At 41.7% G+C, this 22625-nt stretch overlaps 1 protein-coding gene across 2 annotated transcripts; it reads right to left on the bottom strand.

Annotated features, from left to right (window-relative positions):
- Positions 1 to 5806: 5806 nt before the first annotated feature.
- Positions 5807 to 17006, bottom strand: LOC311035240 (ras-related protein Rab-38). Of its 2 annotated transcripts, none has more exons than XM_084043327.1 (6): positions 16890 to 17006; positions 16622 to 16827; positions 15753 to 15971; positions 11763 to 11893; positions 8898 to 9047; positions 5807 to 6017 (listed from the first exon to the last, which is right to left on the bottom strand). In XM_084043327.1, the coding sequence occupies exons 3-6, from the start codon at positions 15943 to 15945 to the stop codon at positions 5808 to 5810; spliced, it is 684 nt and encodes a 227-aa protein (XP_083899453.1). In that variant the 5' UTR covers positions 15946 to 15971; positions 16622 to 16827; positions 16890 to 17006; the 3' UTR covers position 5807. The 2 variants fall into 2 exon arrangements, with proteins under 2 accessions (XP_083899453.1, XP_083899452.1); XM_084043326.1 differs by having other exon boundaries at positions 16900 to 17002.
- Between the last annotated feature and the right edge of the window lie 5619 nt (positions 17007 to 22625).

The following is a 22625-nucleotide window of genomic DNA, read 5'->3' as shown; positions in this document are numbered from 1 at the left end:
TGTAGCAGCTGTCACCTTCATGATGAATCAATCCATATGAAACATTGAAGAGAATTTATTATTGAAAATGTGTAGCCTACCGTTTGAGTATACAATGCACTCAGATGAGAGAAAGAGAGAGAGAGAGAGAGAGAGTTGTTACTAGTGGCACAACTGAATAGGGCAGAGCTCCAAACTGATACATTTTACATAATCACCCTAGGTTCACCTGAATGACAGAAAAGCTCGGGAGAGAGTAGTGTGTGTGTGTGTGTGTGTGTGTGTGTGTGTGTGTGTGTGTGTGTGTGTGTGTGTGTGTGTGTGTGTGTGAGAGAGAGAGAGAGAGAGGGGGAGTAATATATTTATTTATTTATTTATTTGTTCATTTGGACAGGACAATGCATATTGATGAATGTCATGACGTAAATATACCAGAATTAGCAAAGATGCTATATTTTCATCCGCAGTCCTCACAAAGAAACATAAAATAAAACAGACAGACAAACAGTGGAATACATCTACATAACATTACATAGGGTACATTATAGACAGACAAACAGTGGAATACATAAAATAGAAAAGGAGAAGGTGAGTTGGGGGGAACGAAAAGAGTAGAGCCGAGAGGAGGAGAGAGAGATGTACAACAATAATTTAGGACCAATCTGTCAAGGTCTTTGAGTGGGAGTACAAGCTACACTCACTCCAAACAATCCATCTATTCTCCTCACTACAATACAGACCCATACTAACCCTGCTGCACCACATCACTCATTCTGCTCTTTGGTAGAAAGAATCAGAGGTCATCTCGCCCTCTAGTGGTTTAAAGATGTTTGTTCCAATTAGATTAGGTTTTGATGAGATTCAATTACAGCTGTGTTTAGCCAGGGCAGGACATTTGTCTTTTTCACTGTTAAAAACACTCACAGGAGTCACAGCATGTTCAGTTAAAATAATAATAATAATAACTAGAAAAAGTGCTCCTCGGAGCACAACTCTCCGCCAGAAGACTTGTGTTGGTTCGAAGGTCGCGAAGGTCGCTATCCCTCTTGTATATGTAAGTGTCCTATCCATCCTGTCTGGGTAAGTGTCCTCTTCCGTTCATTCTGTGTAAGTGTCCTATCCCTCCTGTCCTATCCGTCCTGTCTATGTAAGTGTCATATCCCTCCTGTCTATATAAGTGTCCTATCTGTCCTATCTGTCCAATAAGACAGATAGGAACAATTGGACCGCGACTACTTGACTACTTCCGGTTCGAAGGTCTGGGAGTGAGCTAGTGGCCGGATTTTCGGTATTGGAATCTGGCTTATCACAGTGACACATGTATTTATAGGTCGCTATCCCTCTTGTATATGTAAGTGTCCTATCCAACCTGTCTGGGTAAGTGTCCTCTTCCGTTCTGTCTGTGTGAGTGTCCTATCCCTCCTGTCTGTATAAGTGTCCTATGTCATATCCCTCCTGTCTATATAAATGTCCTATCTGTCCTATCTGCCAATTATGTATCAGCCATGCAGCCATTTCATGGTTCCCGTCTTACCTCACTCTGACAGTGGCGGAGACACTGTCAGAGTGATGCCATGTATATATAGGCCCGGTGGCGTCACTAGCCAATCAGATCACAGTATTTCACGTGTCACGTGAGGCTTGACCAATCGGTGTGTCATGTTTAGAAAGTGAAAACGCAGTGATAACAATACTCTCCTGGCGGAGAGTAATAATAATAATAAGGGTAATAATAATAATAATAATAATAATAATGAATATGCTGGGGTGCTCAGGTGGCGTAGTGGTAAAGTGCCTGCCCAGCACCGCAGAGGCTATGGATAAAAATCCAGTGTGGTGCATCCGGCTTTGTCGAGCGTCTATCTATACGAACAACATTGGCCTGTGTTCGGGGGATTGAAGCCGGGCGAGGAGGGTGATATTAGTCACTGCACATACTCCTATGGGCTGAGGTGTCACCTGACAGCGGGGAGTGTTGGGTGGGAGGAGTAGGACGAAGGCTCTAGTCTACTTCTTCTCGGTGGGGGCTCCTCACTGGCAGGTGAGTCAGTAGGATACAAAAGCAGAGACAACACAAATGTGTGTGGGGAGGATTCGATTGGCATAACGACTAAATTGGGGAGAAAAAATTATATATCTCCAACAAAGCAAGGCACTGCTGAAAAAGAGAACGTGTCCCCTGGATCCCTGCAAACCTTTCTCTCCTCGGTCTGGATGAATGGAGTTGTAATTGGTGTGAGAGATATTCTGCTATATTTCAGTGCTCTAAAAGTGGGAGTATGCACTATGCAGGTGCAAGTGGGAGTGAAACTATAACATTATCAATCAGAGATAAGGTCAACTGGGGAAAGGTAACTGTGCACAAGCGCGCGCACACACACACACACACACACACACACACACACACACACACACACACACACACACACACACACAGTCCTCATTAAGTTAGGTAGTTGAACACTTCTTTTGACAGCCCAATAGCTGCGTGGTGTAAACACTTCAAAAGAGAGCGAAAGAGAGAGAGAATAATCGAAGAAAGGCAAAGGAAGAAAATGAAAAAGAATATATGAACGGTAAGGTATCAGAAAACCAAATATTCTTTCAGTATAGAGTATTATAGACATTCCCTATTCATGTTCATTAAGAGAGATTCCCTATTCATGTTCATTAAGAGAGAGGGAGATGTAGAGATAGATTGAGAGGGAGAGTTACTTGTGGCAAAACTGAAAAGGCTCCAAACAGATACTGTCATTAATTTTATATATTTACCCTGGGTTCACATGAATGAGAGAAAAGGACTGGTGAGAAAATTGTGTGTGTGTGTGTGTGTGTGTGTGTGTGTGTGTGTGTGTGTGTGTGTGTGTGTGTGTGTGTGTACTTAAAATGACATGTGGTCACTGACCCTGAGCTACACACCCGCGCTCGAATGTAGCAGCTGTCACCTTCATGATGAATCTATATAAAAGATTTAAGAGAATTTATTATTGAAAATGCGCAAGCCTAACATTTGAGTATACAATGCACTCATGAGACAGAGAGAGAGGGAAAGGGTGAGATGACTTCAACGACACAAGCATAAAAAGCTGTGCAGGGCTTCAAAGACACAAAATCGCAATTTATTGTGTTCACCTTTACAGGAGATATGAAGCCTAGTAACTTAAGAAATAACCTTGTTAGCCTACGCCCGCTCTGTGGTAACAGATTCTTACAAATAAACACGTTCACTCTATAACTTTTCTTTTGAATTACGCCAAACTGTTAAAAAGGAATTCATTACATTTTATCAGATGACATAACTAATCAAATCAACCTAATTAAAACAGCATGTTAACACAAAGAAAAGACTATTAAGAACACTCATTATACTTATATTACACTTAATAATGTAATAAACAGTTCAAACATCTTATAGAATATCAATAAAACTGAATGAATGAATGAATTAGTCAGTAAAACATCTGGATAGATATTTACATTGTATTAAATCATGTTTAAGAAATAACACTTTATATCTAAACACACACTGAAAATGAAATGTTTCGTTAAAAGGATATGGTTCCACTGAGGACCATCACCTACTAAAGAACCATTTTATTTTGTGAATGGTTCTTCCTTAAATGGATCTGGAGAACCTTTTTTTTAATCAAAGTTCTTTGAGGAACCAGAAATGGCATCCCGGTTTTGGGCATGTCTTAATAGGCGAACATTTAGCAAAAATAGCTGATCTATAAGCTCGGCTATTTTCGATGAATAGATCTGGTGTAGAGGGTAAAAAGGAACGGACCAAGTATAGAGCCCCGTGAGACACCAGTCGATGAGGTATAATAGGATTTAAGTGGTTAAGGGTTCTTAATCTGAACCATTAAAATAAATGGTTCTTTAAAGAACCTTGATCTGAAATGATCTTTCTGGAACCAAAAATGGTCCTATGGCATCACTCTGAAACACCAGTTTCGGTTCCGGTTGGCACCTTCATGTTTCTGTACCATCACCCTTGAATTAGTTTGTTAGAGGCGGCAGCATCTCAACATGCAGTATTGAAAGGTCCATCCCTGGCTCCTCCTGGCATCAGTTCAAGGTGTCCTTGAACAAGACACAGAACCCCTAAGTGCTCCTGGTGGCTTGCATGGCTGCCTCGGCTGTCTGTGTGCATGGATGAATTTTAATGCACACATTATAGTGTAAAGCCCTTTGGAAAAGAGGCACTATATATGCAGTCCATTATACCACTGCCATGTTTTTGAAAGGATGAAGGGTCTGCGTTTGTGACTTTCAAGAGGAACTGTTTCACCAGCTTGTTGTGCTTGAACAGAAAGCAAATGCAGGTGTGGACAGTGGCCACCAAGGCCACATATGTAGCACAGAGTAAATGAAAGATGAGAAATTGTGTCTTGTTAATGACCTTATTTGAGTGAATTCACCTGAGCACTAACGAATGGAAAAGAGTTATGAGCTCACAATAATACTGAAATAGTACATTGTCACTACAAGAGTGCAACGACAACAACACCTTCTGTGACATCACAGTGATGTAATGTGATGTCACAAATTAGGGAATAAGTCTGCATAACAGCTTGATACTCCAAAAAAGAATGTTTTTCCCGAACAAACTCACCAAACAATGTTTTGACTAAGTCTGGTCAAACTTTGGTCGAAACCCATTTTGGGAAAGTAATCACAAGAAATTGTGATTACGTTTACTTTGTACTGCACAGTAACAGATATGCGTAACACTACCTTTGGAAATGTCACAAAAAGTAGGCCCTAACCCTAATTCATGGGTCAAATTTCAAAGTGCAAACACGTGTGTAATTCTACGTACTTACAGCGTTACAGTGTTGGTATTATGTTGTATTGAACATTATAAATACAAAAACTGCATTATTATGTACATACTGATAACATACTGATTAAAGGGTAACTTTAACATTTCCAGCACACGCTCTTGGCACACATACAACATCATTTTCATGTCCTCCTCACAGTAGAATAACAGAAGAGAGGATGTGAGAGAAGAGAGATGGCAAGTGATTTATAAGACGGGAAGTGAAAGTTAGTCATGTACTGTAGTCACAGGGTACAGAGCTCCAGGGTGCCGAAGCACACTGTTTGCAGGGTTAGGGTTGTGAGCTTGAAGATCTGCTATTTTTGGCTATTTTACTTCAGACCTCACCCAGTAAATTCATGCGTGTAGCAGGCACAGTGTGACTACATAATTATGAAACATAAACAGTAGTTCTTGTGTTTACAATGAAACAATCTCTTTCTTCTTCTTCTTCTGTTTCTAGTCCTCCTACATCATTTTCCTCATCCTATCTCTCTCTATCCTCTACTCCCGTCCTGCTCCAGTTAATTGGTTGGTTGGTTGCATGGATTAAAGCAAAAATTAAATCTCATGACTGCATTTTTTGGCATGAAAGAAGCCTAGCACTGTGTTTCATAAATAATTAGCACAACGTAGAATTATGATGTTTTGATACAGCCAGCCAGTTGAAAAAAATGCAGACTGAGGCTTTAACCTTTGCTTTTGATATGAAATATCTGAGATCATTAGGATTTTCTGGAAGATTGTACATGTATTCTATTGCTAGTTTGATCACTTCAAATACTCTTTAATCTTAAAATATAAAATAACCGAAAATAGGCTATCTATCAGCTTCTGTGACGTGTTGTAAGCTTATAGATTTTCGGTGCATGACATACTTCCAAGTCATGCTGACTTCTATGGAATCCAAATGACTGAAATCTGTGGCGACTGATAACTTTAATCCATGTGGTCGGTTGGTCCATCCCTCCCTCCCTCCCTCCCTCCCTCCGTCCGTCCGTCACTCAATGTCTCTGTCTCGGGTCTTGAACTTGCCACACCCCGAGCAGGCAGGCAGTCCCCTCTCCTTCATGTTGTAGTCGAAGCGGGGGAGGACCAGGACGCTGGGGTCCGGCTCGCTCTTGGAGGCGCCGCTCGCCGCCCGCTCCTCCTCGGCGGCCATGATGCTCTGGACCAGACACGTTATGGCCGCGTCGATGTTAGTGTTGTCCTGCAGACAGAGAGAGGGAGAGAGTTTTGATTGATTGATTGATTGATACATTTATTGATCATGAAATAAAACATATATCGTAGCTGTCGGGCAGAAACCTCCATATTTTTACTTTTTGTGTTTTTTCGTAAATCAACTCCCTACTTGATCATACTACAGCATCACTCAAAAGCATCAAAAGTTGCAGATCTACAAGCTCGAAACGCATCGCGAAGCGCCGCGTTTCGTGCTTGTAGATCTGCTACTTTTGATGCTTTTGAATTTTAATCCTGAAAAGTAACAGTTTTGGACATATGAGGTTTCCACCCGACAGAGACGATATGTCACATGATGTAACTTACATCTGACCCACCATAATCAAAAGGATAACCTAACGCAAAAAAAGCGCACAGCTTGTTTCCATTGCGGCCCTTAGTATGAGGTGTGTGTGATGTCATGTACCGTAGTGTGGTAATGGTGAGTGCATGAATGAATATAGTTTGCGATGTGCCTTTTCATTAAAACAAACACATCTCAGGAACCAGGAGATGGAGAGAGAGACAGATAGAGTGAGAGGGGGGAGGCGGGCAGGAGAGAGACAGACAGATAGACAGATAGACAGTGGGAAGAGAGAGAGAAAGAAGCAGGCAAAGGCAGAGAGATGAAAAGAAGGGATGTAAAGCGTTTTCACGGTGCACTTCAAAGTCTCTCACGAATACACAAACATGTAATCAGTGAGTAAAACTAGCATCAAATTAATATAATTGAGGACAGCCACAAACATATGCTTCACATTAGCGATCTAACAGAGCGCAGCCTGCAGTCACACGGCCTTGCCAACACTCCACCCCACTCCCTGTAGCATTAGACAGTAGACACACACAGTCTTACATGAAACAGAGTCCTTCACAAGTCATTCAGACAGTCTTTGTTCCCACAGTAGAAACAAACAAACAAACAAACAAACGAAAAACAGCCACACGGGCACTCCCCCAAAAATTGGTTCTCAAACCTTTTCATGTCAGCGACCCTCAAATTATATTTGGCCGTAGGTCCCCATCTGAAAAGGTTTTGTGGCAGGGACAACCCATACAGGATTTGTGTTTGTCAATTATTAAAGAAATACAATAAAGATTATTTTTGTATATAGGGTTAAAGCGGCATTATGAGACCCTTAGATCGTGTCAAAGGTCATGTCTCACCTAGACACAGGATCTGCCCCAAATATTGACCTAATGGTCAAAATTCAACTTATCCCCTGAGCAAGCAGGCAGGCTCTATTAGCCCAATGGTAGAAATGTCAGCACTTGCGCAGGAAGCCGGGTTCAAATCTGGGGTAGAAGAGGAAAGTTACATAGTGCAGCTTTAAAGTGGTTAAACAGCTTTTTATGCTATATTAACTTGTTTTGCTGGCGAGTCTGCTGAAACCACCTCCCCAGACCCTATACTTTGAGAACCACTGCTCTAAAACGGCTTCTGTCCAAGTCCAGCCCAAAAAAAACGGCAGCTGTTCAAATGCTTTTGTCTCTGCAGAGGCTTCCCTTCATGTTTGCTCGTCCCCGGCTGCCCCTGCGATCCTGGAAGTGTAGTGTGTGTACACTGTACACAATGCAGGAGGGAGTGTTGTTAGTCGGGCAACGGGTCAACCTCTCTGTCCAAACAGACTGCACCTCCACCTCCGCAATGACCCTGGACCACACCACCACCACCACCAGCTGCTACAATCCCGTACTGACAAATCACAGTAAACATCCAGTTTGAGCAAGCAGTCCCTTAACCAAATGAACCCTATAGCGTCCCTATTCTGGGTTGAACCTTCTGTGAGAATAGTGGAGCTATAATCTTACAATAAATGCACTAAATCTCTGTACGTATGTCCGCCCATCCGTCTGCAGTTCACGTATCTCGAGAAAGGGGACATAGGCAGACAGTACAGAGATCTCCATTTTGACTATGCATGCACCACATGGTGCTCTAGCACCACAAAGGCATTAAAAACAAGGCTTCAGACCTCTCAAAAACACACTGGTCAGGTTACTACTTGGCCTCACACCTAAACCTCACCTAACCCCTGATCATTATTCTAGGGTGGGATGGCTCAGGGTAGAGGACAGAGTACAGCAACTCATGCACCTACTGTCAAACTACTTCAATAACATGAAAGACGCACACACAGGCACAACACCAGAGGGAGCTTCACTGATCTCGTTCAACACAGATTCTGCACAAACATGGGGTTAAATGCGTTCTACTGCTAGGCCACCAACATGTGGAATGCCCTACCAACAGACATCAAAAAGTTAGACTCCTTACCCTCCTTCAAAACCGCCATAAAAGAGCACCTGTCCGCAATTTGTAACTGGTCATAGAAAAGTCTAACCTTAAAGGACGACTTCACCACTTTTCAACATATCTTCATATAACAGGTCCTCACTAATGCTCATGATAAAATGACACCATTTTTTTCTACTTGGTCTGTGTCTCATAGGAGGGCTGTGGACAGTCCAGAAACCCGTCTACCAGTGACATCATCGTTAGGCAGGTTTTATTTTTCCAAAAAGATTACAATTTTTTTATTCAGATTTTTATTAAGGCGAGAACAATGGGATCTATTATTGCATTGCAACTTTCCAGGAATACAAAGCCTGCAGTTTCTATTAGCTTGGATTCCCCATCGATGATGTCACCGGTAGACGGGTTTCTGAAGTGTCTACAGCCCTCCTCTGAGACACAGACTGATTAGAAAAAAATTGTACCATTTTATCATGAGCATTAGTGAGGACCTATTATATGAAGATATGTTGAAAAGTGGTGAAGTCGTCCTTTAACACCAGAAATGACCCCGCCCCCTCTCACACACTCACACACAAACACACACACACACACACACACATACTGTACCATGGCAGAGGTCTCGTACCAGCCGACGAAGCCGTGTTCTCTGGAGAAGCTCTCCATCTTGGGGAGCTTGGAACACAGGCCTTGTCGCTGCTGGTCACACTTATTGGCCAATAGGACGGCGGGAACCGGCCTCCCGTTGGCCAGGGCAACCTACATGAACCAGGAAGTAGGAATGTAAGAAAAACTGTATTCATTTAGTCATGGATCACTGATTCACTCACTCATCACTAATTCAGGTAACATTTACGAGTTTCATTCCAATTTAACATACCGTTGGTGTCGGGCAGAAACCTTGTATCTCCATATTTCAAAATCTTATGTTAAAGGGATATTTCACTTTCAAACATGTTTGGGGTCATTTTAACATCTACAGTTTTTAAGTCACATGATTCAGTATTTAGATATTTGATATTAATTTTATCAGACAACCTAGTAAAAAAGTAATTGAAAAAACACGGCTCCCTCATGCATTAGAAGGCCAATATCAGTAACCAGAACCAAGGACATGTGTTTTCAATTAATCTAACATGGTTAAAATGTAGTTTGAAGTTACAATAGGTTTATATAGGAAGGGGGGCGTGTCTGATGAAATGAATATCAAATATCTATACTGAATCAAGCAACTTAAAAACGGTCTGGTGTGCTAACAAAAGCCTGAGTAGATGTTAAATTCCTTTAATGTCCTACTTCGTCGTACAAGAGTGTCACGCAAAAGTAACAGAAATAGCGATCTATACGCTCACAACGCGTCTGTGAGCTTGTAGGTCTTCTATATTAGAAAGATTTTCAAAGTGAAAATGGGGTTTGTGTTTCTTTTATAAATATTGTACTAATGAAAAGTATTATCAAGAGCTTGTGACTAAATAATAACTACATTGGCTTCCACCACGGATTAAACTCTTCTTACAAAATGACTAAAAGGACAAAATACAGGATGATGCTAAACCCATAGTCGATAAAATGCTGTCACATTTATTGGATCCTTATAATTGTAGAAAGACTAAATGGTAAAGTCTAGGTAATGTCTGTTCTCTGTTCTCTCTGTAGAACAAGAGAGAGAGAGGTCTGCTCAATGGCTCACAGACTCTCAGATCATCAGATAGTGGCCTCCTGGCCAAAGTCTTTGGAACGAATTATCTCATGACTTGAGACGTGTGGAAACTGTGTGCCCTTTCAAAATCAGATATAAGACCTTTCTGTTCTCCCAGACCTTTGATGGCGAGAATATGTGTACTTATGTGTGTGCATGAATGTGTGTGTGCTAATGTGTGACTGTATGAGTGTATGTGCTTACTCCCTTTCTCATTCCCTTTCTCCTCTCCTCAGTGTTGCCATGTTCTCTCATTATAAGTGATTATAAGTGAGCTGTTTTTCTGTAAAGTAGCTTGTAAATATTGGTGGTTGTTTTGGCTTGTTTCTAAAGTGTATTGCTTATTTGGGCTTGTTTCCTAATGTTGTTTAAACCAGTGGTTCTCAAACATTTTCATGTCAAGGAACCCCCCAAAATGAATATGTACTGTATTTGTGTGTGTCATACCAGATTTGTGTTGTTAAAATGTTTAAAAAAATATTCAAAATGTTAAAATAGCAGATCTAAAAGCAGATCTACAAGCTCACAAGGCGTTGCATCGCGACAAGATGTGAGCTTGCAGATCGGCTATTTTCAAATAGCCAATGTATATGTATAGGCTCATGTGGCCTAGTCGCTTCTTTTGGGCTTGTTTTCATAGACCTGGTTGCTTATTTCTCTCCGGCAACAGTGCTCTCCTCCTCCCTTCCTATTATACCTTCTTCACTTCCCACCCTCCCTCATTCCACACTCCCTTCACTCACACCCTTCTCACTCTCCTCCATCTGTCGTTATTCCCTCTCTCATCTTTTCTGTCTGTATCCTTCCACCAGCCCACCGAAGAGCCCATAATCTCCTTTCCTTTTATACTTACTTGTATAACTTTTTCTTATCTTCTCTTATATGTTACTTTCTTCTCTTATCTCGCTGTATATAATGTTTTTCTATGTGCCTGAGAGCAATGCATCATGGTAAATAACACCCTGTATGTGAATTTGAATAGTGTACGATTCTGAATATTAACAGGAGATGCTGAGCTCAGGTGCATTTCACGAACAAATGATCACAAAACGCACAAAGAAATGATTAATTGCCCTTACAGTACACACAATGTTTAATTCAGCATTTAGGAACAAAGACAGATGTTCAAGCATGCGTACAGCTTTTAACAGCGTTAAAATGTGCAATGGTTCTGCCCTGGGTTTTATTACATTCAAATTAAGCATCTGATCATCATCCCATAATTAACCTGTAAGGTTAATGAGGCTTCAGAGATTCTATAGGTTGATTAATTGACGCATTCATATTTCTCTCTCTCTCTCTCTCTCTCTCTCTCTCTCTCTCTCTCTCTCTCTCTCGCGCGCACGCACGCACGCACGCACGCACGCACGCACACACACACACACACACACACACACACACACACACACACACACACACACACGTGAGGAGAGCATACAAGGACACAAATATTAAAGGTACAGTTAAGGTTACATTCACTAAATCATGAAATATGTTTTCATGATACAATAAGCATATCACTCAGTACTCTATGGGTATAAGTAACAGCGTCTCTGCCATATGTGGCGGCTACCAATCATGGCAGAGACAGCACAGTACTTTGCCATTGATTAATTGACATATTCATCTCTCTCTCACACACACACACACGCGCACACGCACACGCACACGCACACGCACACGCACGCGCACGCACACGCACACGCACACACACGCACACACACACACACACACACACACACACACACACACACACACAGATTTATATATCATACCTTCGAGTCTAGGTCACCTTTCCACTTGAGGACAGCCTGAAAGGTGGACAGTCTGGTCATATCGAAGACGACCAGCGCCCCTACAGCCTCTCGGTAGTACACACGCGTCATGTTGCCATAGCGCTCCTGGCCTGGGGGAAGTAATGAGAGATGACAAACTTAACAAAATGTCGTTTGAAAAGCCATAGGCTGTTTTAGAGAAGGTACACATAAATGATGATGTGTCTATATGAGAGAGAGAGAGAGAGAGAGAGAGAGAGAGAGAGAGAGAGAGAGAGAGAGAGAGAGAGAGAGAGAGAGAGAGAGAGAGAGAGAGAGAGAGAGAGAAGCAGACACGGGGACAAAGATATGAATTATGTTTTATAGCTGCAGGCTATTCTGCTGTGGTAGGTAAACATGAGTGATGATGTGTATATGAGAGCGAGACAAGACATATACTTTGTTGTACGATGAATAGCATCAATCACAATTAATTGAATAACTGGACTAAACTAAAACCCTCCAGTGATTGTATTGAGTGACCTCGCTCACTTCACTCTTAGCAGTGTAAGGTCATCTACTCACAAACCAGGGGCTTTGTCTCTGGTACCACTGGTTAATTATTATTTAACCAGTGGTGGGGGGAGCACTTATCTGGAACTGAGAGCATTCTTACGTAGGCAAATGAGTACACACAGTAGGGGCTGGGCAAATAAAAACGAAAATATCGAAACCGACATTTAAAACCAATAATTGACTCAATCTTGCTCATGTAGGTCAATCAAATAAGAAATATACCAACATATCGATGCGGGAGGGGGAAAATTCTAATAGTTTTATTTTTTACAATTGACCAAATCAATTACTCTGATTAACCACCTAATCCTGTGATATACTTGGTGATATGTAAAATAGTGAAAATCTGCTAGATATGCTACTTTCAATTTTTTAAATATAGCTGTTAATTAATCATAATCGAGGCAAAAGTTTTAAATAATTGTGATATTGATTTTAAGTCGACCAGCCCAAGCCCTAGTACACACAGTCCAGCGCCTAAGTTTCTTTATTCTTTTTTTAAGGAATTGAAACTAGTTTCTGTAATTCCCCCAGTATCAGGTAAACAAGGTTATGCAGGGTTTCTTAGGGTATTTTCAAGTTCATTTAGAGTTTAGACAGAACAGCGATAGACTAGAGGAACATTAAATTAGAGAGGAGGAGGAACATGCGGTATGCAGGTCCCAAGCCACGGTGAGGTAAGCAAAGTTCCAAAATGTACAAAACAACACCACAGCAAAATGATGTGAATGTTCTTTAACCACTCGATGTGCACACAAATGTACCAGCGTGTCGACCGGCGCTGGCTGTAAGTAAAGAGATTAGCACGCTAACCTGTAAGCAACAGACTGTCTGCAATGAGGGGAATCTAAGACATGAAGTGATTCATTAAACACTAATTGTGTTGAGGTAAATTCTTCTTGTCCTTAAGTAAAAACCAAACAAATAAAACCAAACATGCTTTTATAACCTTTGTGACACCAAAGGTAACAGCTTGCTTTGGACAACGTTTGGACATTATTATGTCTGAATGACACCTTTCAGAACGCCATTGTTAGCAACATAAATAAATAGACATCATTTAAACCTTGGGCTCAGCATGGAGTTGTGTTCAAGTGTGTGCACGCGTGTGTGTGTGTGTGTGTGTGTGTGTGTGTGTGTGTGTGTGTGTGTGTGTGTGTGTGTGTGCGTGTGTGTGAGAGAAAGAGAGAGAGAGAAAGAAAAGAGACACAAAGAGAGAAAGAATGTGTTACTCCCACGTGAGTAGGAATAAATGTGTGTGTGTGTGTGTGTGTGTGTGTGTGTGTGTGTGTGTGTGTGTGTGTGTGTGTGTGTGTGTGTGTGTGTGTGTGTGTGTGTGTGTGTGTGTGTGTGTGTGCGTGTGTGCGCGTGTGTGCGTGTGTGCGTGTGTGTGTACACGCACGCGTCCTACGTGTATAAATAAGCTTCTATCATGGACACTAACTTCCCTCACATGCTCCTAATATACTGGTGAATCATACAGTACTAGCACACACACGCATTCACATGCACACGGCCACACACACACGCACACACACTCAGTAACCTAAACAGATACATGTCTAACTCTTCCTTCAGGATAAATGTGGGGGGGACGCTTCCGTGATGGCTGGCATTCTTGTTGTTCTGCTCTGAACCATCACCCGGTCAACAGACTAGTCTATTACTTGTGAGTTGCACTCAAGCCTTGTCCTGGGGACAACCAGCTGCAGCTTGCCTGCTGATCAAAATGACCTTGAAGAGACATATAAGATGGTTCTTAACCCTCACAGATACATAAAGTACCCTACTACAGCCAACGCCAATAAATGATATTTTCTAATCACAGTCTGCCATGTATCTTTTTTTTTATCCCACGATTTTGTAACCCCATTTTTTACACCCAGTGCCAATTGTCTATGTAATCCTGGGCACTACCTTCCCTCTGCCAACCTAGGGAGGCCAGGGCCGAGCTCATGCCTCCTTCAATGCATGAGAGCCAACTGACCTTCTTATCACCTGACAGGGGAGAGTTTCCCTGGTTGGATGTAGCGCGTGGACGGAACACGTTATTCCAACCAGTTCCTTTCCCCTCCATCAAGCGCCCCAGCTGGCCAGGAGGAGGCAGTATAGAGACCAGGATTACTACATGTTTTTGTGAGGGTACCTACCCTAGGGAACACGGGGAAAACATGCAAACTCCACACAGAGAGGCCCTTTCGCCAACCCCACCTAGGGTATGGGCACTGATGACGTGGAGGAGAGAACACGCCCCCAGACAGTCTGCCATGTATTGTACTGTACATAAACAGATACTTTTTCCACATTGTGCTTTATTTGATTATTATTTTTTGTGTCTGTTTACATTTTCTCTGAAGTCATAACAAAGGTTACCGAACTTAACTGGATAATTCAATCAATAGTGGCTAATTATACAGTCACAGTGAGTGAGCCTTAATCAATCAGCTAACATGCTGGAACACTGGAATGGTCCTCTCTCTAGTCTCTCTCTCTCTCTCTTTCTTATTTTACTGTTGTTATTATTATTATTATTATTATTATTATTATTATTATTATTATTATTATTATTACCACCTATGCTGCTGCATTGTCTGAAGGAAGCTGAACAAAAACAAGTTTTACTCTTATGTACCTGTACACAAGATGTAACAATAAAACCGTGACCTGCTAGAGGATACTGGACACACCCACACAGAGACAAGTAGGCTATCAGTCACAAACGCAAATACAGAGCATAATATAGGTAACTTATTTCCACAAGGTGACAAGGAAAGCCTGCTGTGTGTATTTGTACATACATACATGCATGGAATGCGTATAGGGTGTATATTTGTGTGTGCGTGTGTGCGGACATGGTACACCACTGACTCAGTTTCCGAACACTTGCAGCCTATCTATCTACAATGTCAGACTATGTCAGTAGGCCATCGGTCGGTCCGAAGTCCATCTCTCTCTCTGTGGCTTTTTCAATGACAGTGTGACTGTCTTATCAGTCTGTCATGTGGTTAAACACCCATATATGCTCAGCACGGAGGGAACCTCAAGGTAAAGAAATATATGATAAATACGGTCTTTGTGAGTGGTGAGTGTGTGTATGTCTGTGTGTGTGTGTGTGTGTGTGTGGGGGGGGGGGGGGGGGGTGTCTGAAGGTATGTAAATCAAATTAAGTGTGGTGAGGAGTGAGATACTGATAACCATTACGAAGTATAGCCTGCCCTGCACATAGCAAAATACAAAAGATGCATTCTTCTCATAACACCTCCCATAGGGTGACCAAATGATTTCAGGGGGTTCCCAGATGATAGCTTAATGTGAAAAAGAGTATTTTTATATTGTGGTATTGCTACTTTTACTTAAGTGAAATATCTGAGTACTTCTTCTACCACTGACAGTATAGGCTATAGTCTAGAAGGGTGTAAAACTGAATTTACGCACCGGCGATGTCCCATAGTTGCAGGCGGACCACGGTCTTGTGGTCCCAGGTGATCACTTTGAGTGCGAAATCCACCCCGATGGTGGCTCTGTAATGCTGGGAGAAGATTTGGTGTACATAGCGCTTTATGATGGACGTCTTGCCAACTCCCAGGTCCCCGATGACCAGCACCTTCAACAGGCGCTCCTGCTGCATGTCTGCCTGGACTCTGGATGGAGAGTCTGTGTGAAGATGACAGTAGTGGAAAAAGTACTCACTTTTTTAAACTTCAGTAAAAGTATCAATACAGAAATGTAGAAATACCCTTGTTACAAGTAAAAGTCCGGAATTCAAAATTTACTTGAGTAAAAGTACAAAAGTATTGGCATCAAAATGTGCTAAGGTACCAAAAGTAGAACGTACTCATTATGCAGAATGTCCCATTTCACAAGTTTTCAAATATATAAAATGTATACATCTTTAGAAAATAGAAAATCTACAAGCTCAGGGGAAGCTTGTAGATCTGCTATTTTCAAATGGCTCAAATGTATAGGGCTAAAGTGATTAATGTATGTTTTGTAATAATAGTCAAAATCTACAAAGTAACTAGTAATTGAAGTTTTCAAATAATTGCAGTGGAGTAAAAAGTACAAGATTTGCCTGGAGTAGAAGTAAAAGTAGGCTACCGAAAATTGAAAATGCTCCAGTAAAGTAAAACATTCTCAAACTTATAAGTATACATTACTTGAGTAAATGTACTTAGTTACTTTACACCACTGGAATTTGTCTAGCTTTTAAACAACGTTTAAAAACACAAGACCTTTTTAGATAGACAGTGATGGCAAAAGTTGAAGCAGCATATGGTTGTCAAAATGTGTTCTTTTTAACTTACCATAAAAGTTGTATGTGCGTATCTCTTCTTAATGGGTCCATGTTCTGGTCACAGGTCTGTCTGTGTGACACAGTGAGTCGTCAAAACAGAACCTGAAACGTTGCAAAAGAGAGAAGGAAAAAAAATTAAAGAAGCGGTCCGTTCGTTATCTCCTACGGCCAAGTTGATGCGTGTCCGTGTGCACATCTCTATATGCGCCATCACAACTAGTCACACACACACACACACACACACACACACACACACACACACACACACACACACACACACACACACACACACACACACACTGCGTGTCAGCTGTTTGCGCTCCACGCGTGCGTGTGCGCGTGTGTGTGTATTTGTGTGTGAGAGCCTGGAGCCGTCTCTCTCTGGGACGAACAACACCCCTCCTCTCTCTCTCTCTCTCTCTGCTTACACTGTCTGTCTGTCTGTCTGTCTGTCTGTCTGTCTGTCTGTCTGTCAAAACATAATAAAAAACAATTTTACAAAAAAGGGGAAAGTATGTAGGCAACAGTTTGAGGGTTTTTAGCGTTGTGTAGCTACATGTCTGTCTGTCTGTCCTCTCTCTCTCTCTCTCTCTCCCTCTCCCTCTCCCTCTCTCTCTCTCTCTCTCTCTCTCTCTCTCTCTCTCTCTCTCTCGCTCTCACTCTCTCTCTCTCTCTCTGTCTCTCCTACTCTCTCTCTCTCTCTCTCTCTCTCTCTCTCTCTCTCTCTCTCTCTCTCAAATTTTCGCCCTCTCGTCTCATCTCGCTATCACTTTATCTGATCTCTTCTCAGCTTTGCTCTCCCTTGCGCGCGCGCGCGTGGGTAGAGTAGACCCTCGCGCGCACGCGATATATGTAAGTGCACGGTGTTTGGGGAGAATGCCTACAGCTTGTTGATGTGTAATAAAACTACATCTACCGGCGGTCCGGCGCGTGTAGGCTACTTCCGTTCCGTGACAGCGCACTGAGCGATCGTATTAAAGTTGTTGGTGCGCACCAGGGTTGAGCTCTAGGGGGTACGGGCGGGTACGGCGTACCCTTAGTTCTGAGACTGTGGGGGCTGGGGGCTCGCGCGTGCTCCACATGCACTCACCGTCAGCGGCGGTCGTTAACACCTTAAAGTTTAAACAATAGCATCTGAAGGTTCGCGCCGTCAGTGGCGAGACATTCTCAATAGCGTCTACCTGGCTGCTTTGCATAACATTGGGCTACTGGAGAAAAGCCATGGACTTGAATTGAATGTGTTACATTCCTTTCACAATGAGAGACAACAGTCTCTGCACTGCAGTGTGAAGGGGATTGCTTAGCAGAGCACCCAGTTCTCTGAGACAAGACAAAGACAAGTTGTCTGATTATTTTAACTGCTTATGTGTGGGTGAGTCTATGTAAAGTAAAGTAATTTTTTTTTTATATAAAACTAAAAGGAAAATAAAAAATTAACAATGCAACAAAATAATAAGAAATATAAATACATTAATAATCACATGTTGAATACAGTATTAGTAAGTGGCTATATGCACATGCCTGTGCGCGCGCACGTGACGTCATAAAATACAGTACCCTTAGTTCAAAAATCCACAGCTCACCACTGGTGCGCACTAAAGAGCCGAGACCCTTTGCAACCGCGTATTATTTAATGGTAACTATTCTTCTACCAAGCAAGCCCCACCCTGCCGCTATCTTAAACAATCCACACAAAATAAGACAAATATTTGGTAGCCTACATTCATATCAACAATGTGTTATTTTCAAAGAAAAGTGAAAAGGGGTCTTCTAAACCAAGTAGGCTATTGGGGCCTACTTGGGGCCTAAACAAAAACATTGAAAATACTAGGCTATATGTTTTGTATTAAACATATATAAATGATAAAACAACAACAACAAAAAACTTACTTGAGCCTAGCCTTACACAAATTGCCTTAAGATACCAACTCAGATTGAAAACCATTCATATTTTTGTCAAATAAATAAATTGGACGTTAATTTCTGCCTGGGCATTAAACGTCTGGGCATTGGAAAATTGTGAATAGTAAATATTTTCAGCATTACTTCTGGTCCTTGTGTGTGAATATATGATTAGGCTCTATCATAGTTTAGTACGAGCCAATTACCTCTCCTGCCAAATCAAAGTGTCTCATTCAATACATTTATTTGCGCTTTGCTTGAACTTAACTAAATGTTTTTTTTAGACAGTGCATGTGTGCGCGCGTATACATGTGTCATTACGGTAGTGGTACTGATGCGGGATGAGTCAGGCTATATGATGCTGGGCTGCTACTGCTGCCATTTCATCATCATCATCATCATCATCATCATCAGCAAACACCTACAACCAGCCCGTCCTGTCTGTTATCATCCTAGCCCTACAAACACCAGGGGAATCCCCCCACCCCCCAAGACCAGCAGCACCCTAGGGTGCCTTTTCATCTGGGTCCGGGACAGAGAAGGAGAACAAACGGCCCAGTGATCCGTTACTTTGTCTTTCTTTGCACCTGCGTGTTGCTTGCTGCTGTGTATCAGGGCCTGTGGTCTTTATAGGTCTTTATACGAGGAGATCCAGTAGGATCCAGTGGGATCGGGTTTGACAGACAGGCCCACCAGCCTGCGTTTTTTAGAGGGCTTTAAAAAAAACACACACACACAGCCCCGTCGGTCGGTCGGTGTTTAGCGGGTGATGTCTCTCTACTTTCCTCACAAAGGATAAATCGGGTTATTTTCTCGGTGCGATGGAGCCAGCTGCATCCTCCTGATCCTGAACAATGTAAGATTATTATTATACTACATTCTAAAGCTACATATTAGGTTATAAGCTACAACCTATACAGTATAGATGCCTCATGCCATGATCTATTGGGCCTATGTGTTTGATCACTTGATATGTATTCCTGTAGCTATGGTGCTGCCTGTGATGCTTCCAGTCAGAGCAGTAGCACAGACAGGCCTGTGATGTGCAATTGGCCTGTGCTATCATCACTAAAAAAAGCACATTCACTGTTAGGCTATTTGAAAAAGCCATAATATGACTCGACATCGGCCGAAAATCGCATTTCTAAATGATCCGTGCCGTGCCAGTCAGATCGGACTATTATTAAAATCACGCTTTATAAGGCTGATAACAAGAGAAAACATCCTTTTGCCGTTCAGCCAAATAGGCTAGCCCACTACTATAGCTACTATAGTCCATGACCCCGATTTTCTTTTTTTTTCTTTTTTACAGAAAACAATCGGACTTTGTCCTGTTATAAAATAAGCCTATATTAGCCTAATTACATATCCATGGACATTTACAGTGACCAGGAATGTCAGAATGCTAGCTGGTTAGTAGTAGTAAATCTAAATGTTTCTAATCTAATGCCCTATGTGGACTATATTCCCCGGGGAATAGAATGGGAGTCGGGACCACTATGTTTGCATACCGACCAGGCTACGCAATGTGCCCAGCATCTGGCACCCTGCCCACCTGACTGACTGACTGACCATCTGGTACCTTGCCCACCTGACTGACTGCTGGGAACATTTAGGCTATTATTAAGGCTGTGGAGCGCCACTGACTCAATGACCTATTGATTATATTGATGATATTGATACATAGCAGCTGTGCTGTGCCTTATTTTGGATTGTAAAAGCCTTGAATGTAACAGAATAGCCTTGTTATTAGCCTGAACTACAAAGTGAAAGTGTATTTTTTTTTACAGAGCAGTGTTACAAATAGCCTATTGTTTACGGATATGGAATTAGGCTATAGCCTTGGATCAAGACTATCATGGATGTATTTGATCGATTTTGACATTTTTATATCTAGATATAAAGACGTCAAAATCGATAAAATACATATATGACAGTCTTGATCCAAGGCTAGGTTTAGGCTGTTGGGTATTTAGGCGTTTGAAGATTTGAATTAAAAGAGGGATTAGGGGCATTCTTTCATTCAAAAACATCGACTGATCAAGCATTTTGATGTAGTTATCAGCCAAGGGCTCCAAATCAGCACAAAACATCCCATACATTTGGGCCAGTTGGGCCCAATATAGGTCACCCAACTAGTTGAGTCTAATCAGCCTTTTCTTTCGGTGATTCAATGTTAAAGGGCAAGACCACTTTGGCAGAGGTTTGGGTTATGTAGTTACCTTGCCATGATGTAACTCCAAAGGTGGACAAGCAATACAAAATAATAGCTCCATTGATTAGAAATAGATAATTCAAAATATACTCCTCATTGACTTACATTGTACACTGAAACCGCTCTCAAAGTCACTCTTTTAGCACGTAAGCGAACGTAAACAAAGTTGATTCAGACAATATAGAACATCACCAAACCCAGTACTTTTTCTTTTTAAATAAAAATGTTCCTGTTGATTTTACTATTTGAAGATCCGTATACGGATCCAGTCCAGGTTTTTAATAAAAATTGCTTTTTTTTAATAAAGGTTACTGGGACTACAGTACTTACTACAGTACTGGGAGTGTACAAATGGAGTACTGGGAGTGTACAAATGGAACCAAATGGACCCTTACGGGTCCATTTGGTTCCATTTGTACACTCTCAGAGTTGTGGTGGTCCGTGCAAATAAAACATTTGAGAACCACTAGTACTAGTAGGACTCCTAATGTGTCATCTATAGTGTCATAGTAAATCAGAGTCATACATATTCTGAAGAAAACCTGGAGACTTGACATTCAGTAATTGGGTCTTATGATCAAAATATGAACAATATAATGGTGTGTGAATCAAAAATTTGCCACGGACAAGACCAAGCCTTTCCCACGGACACATTTGTCCGTGTACGGACATATTGATGACCCCTGAACAGACCCAAATAGACCCAACTAGTTGGATCTATTGGACCCAACAGGCCCAATTGTATGGAATGAGTTGTGCTGATTGGAGCCCAATCTATGGGCTGATAATCTAGGTATCGGGTGCAGCATTAAACATGTTAGCCTAATAGGGACATGGGGTAATAAGTGTTTGTATAATGTGTGTGCAGCGTGTGACTGACGGGCGGCAGTGGCTCAGGGGTAGAGTGGCCGGGTAGAGTGAACTGGAAAACCGCAAAGTTCCCAGTTCGATCCCGGGCTGGGGCGCTCCCCTTGAGTTAGTGTCGAAGTGTCCTTGAGCAAGACGCTGAACCCCTAATTGCTCCCGATGAGCGGGTTGGTGCCTTGCATGGTTTCCTCCGCCATCGGTGTATGAATGTGTGTGTGAATGGGTTAATGGCACAATCAATGTAAAGCGCTTCGGATAGAAGCGCTATATAAATGCACCATTTACTGACGTATCAAGGCTATTAAACTTTAACACATGCATAGAGACTACTTTAATGATAACAGGTTTCTGGTTGGAATATTAGCCTAGCCGATAGTCCTATACTTAGGCTAATGTTATTCAACATAGTGAACTATACGAAAGCAAAAGTCACACTCGATAAAATACATCTATGATAGTCTTGATCCAAGGCTAATATTAGTGAACAACACTGTATCATTCAGTGGTGTGTTAGTGGTGGAAAGTAACTAAGTACATTTAAGTACTGTACTTAAGTACAATTTTGAGGTATTTGTACTTTATTTGAGTATTTCCAATGCCCAATACTTTTACTTCTACTCCACTGAAACTTTTAGTTACTAGATACTTTGTAGATTTTGACTATTATTACAACACATACATTAACCACTTCAGCCCTATATACATTTCGGCCATTTGAAAATAGCCGAACAACTTGTAGATTGGCTATTTTCAAAGGATTTGTATACATTTTATACATTTGAAAACGTGTGAAATGGGGCCATTCTGCATAATGAGTACTTTCTACTTTTGTACTTTTACTCAAGTAAATTTAGAATTCCTGACTTTTATTTGTAACAGAGTATTTCTACATTGCAGTATTGATACGTTTACTTAAGTAAAACATTTGAGTACTTTCTCCACCACTGGTGGTGTGTTTGTTCCATTTGCATGCACTGTGCAGCAGAACAGTGTGCACTGCAAGCCAGAGAGCAGGGAGCTCTCTCTCTCT

Source organism: Gymnoscopelus microlampas (assembly GCF_963454915.1).
Source record: "Gymnoscopelus microlampas genome assembly, chromosome: 19".
Classification (NCBI taxonomy): Eukaryota; Metazoa; Chordata; class Actinopteri; order Myctophiformes; family Myctophidae; genus Gymnoscopelus; species Gymnoscopelus microlampas.
Note: the sequence above shows the minus strand (reverse complement) of the source record. Positions and strands in the feature narration are given on the sequence as shown.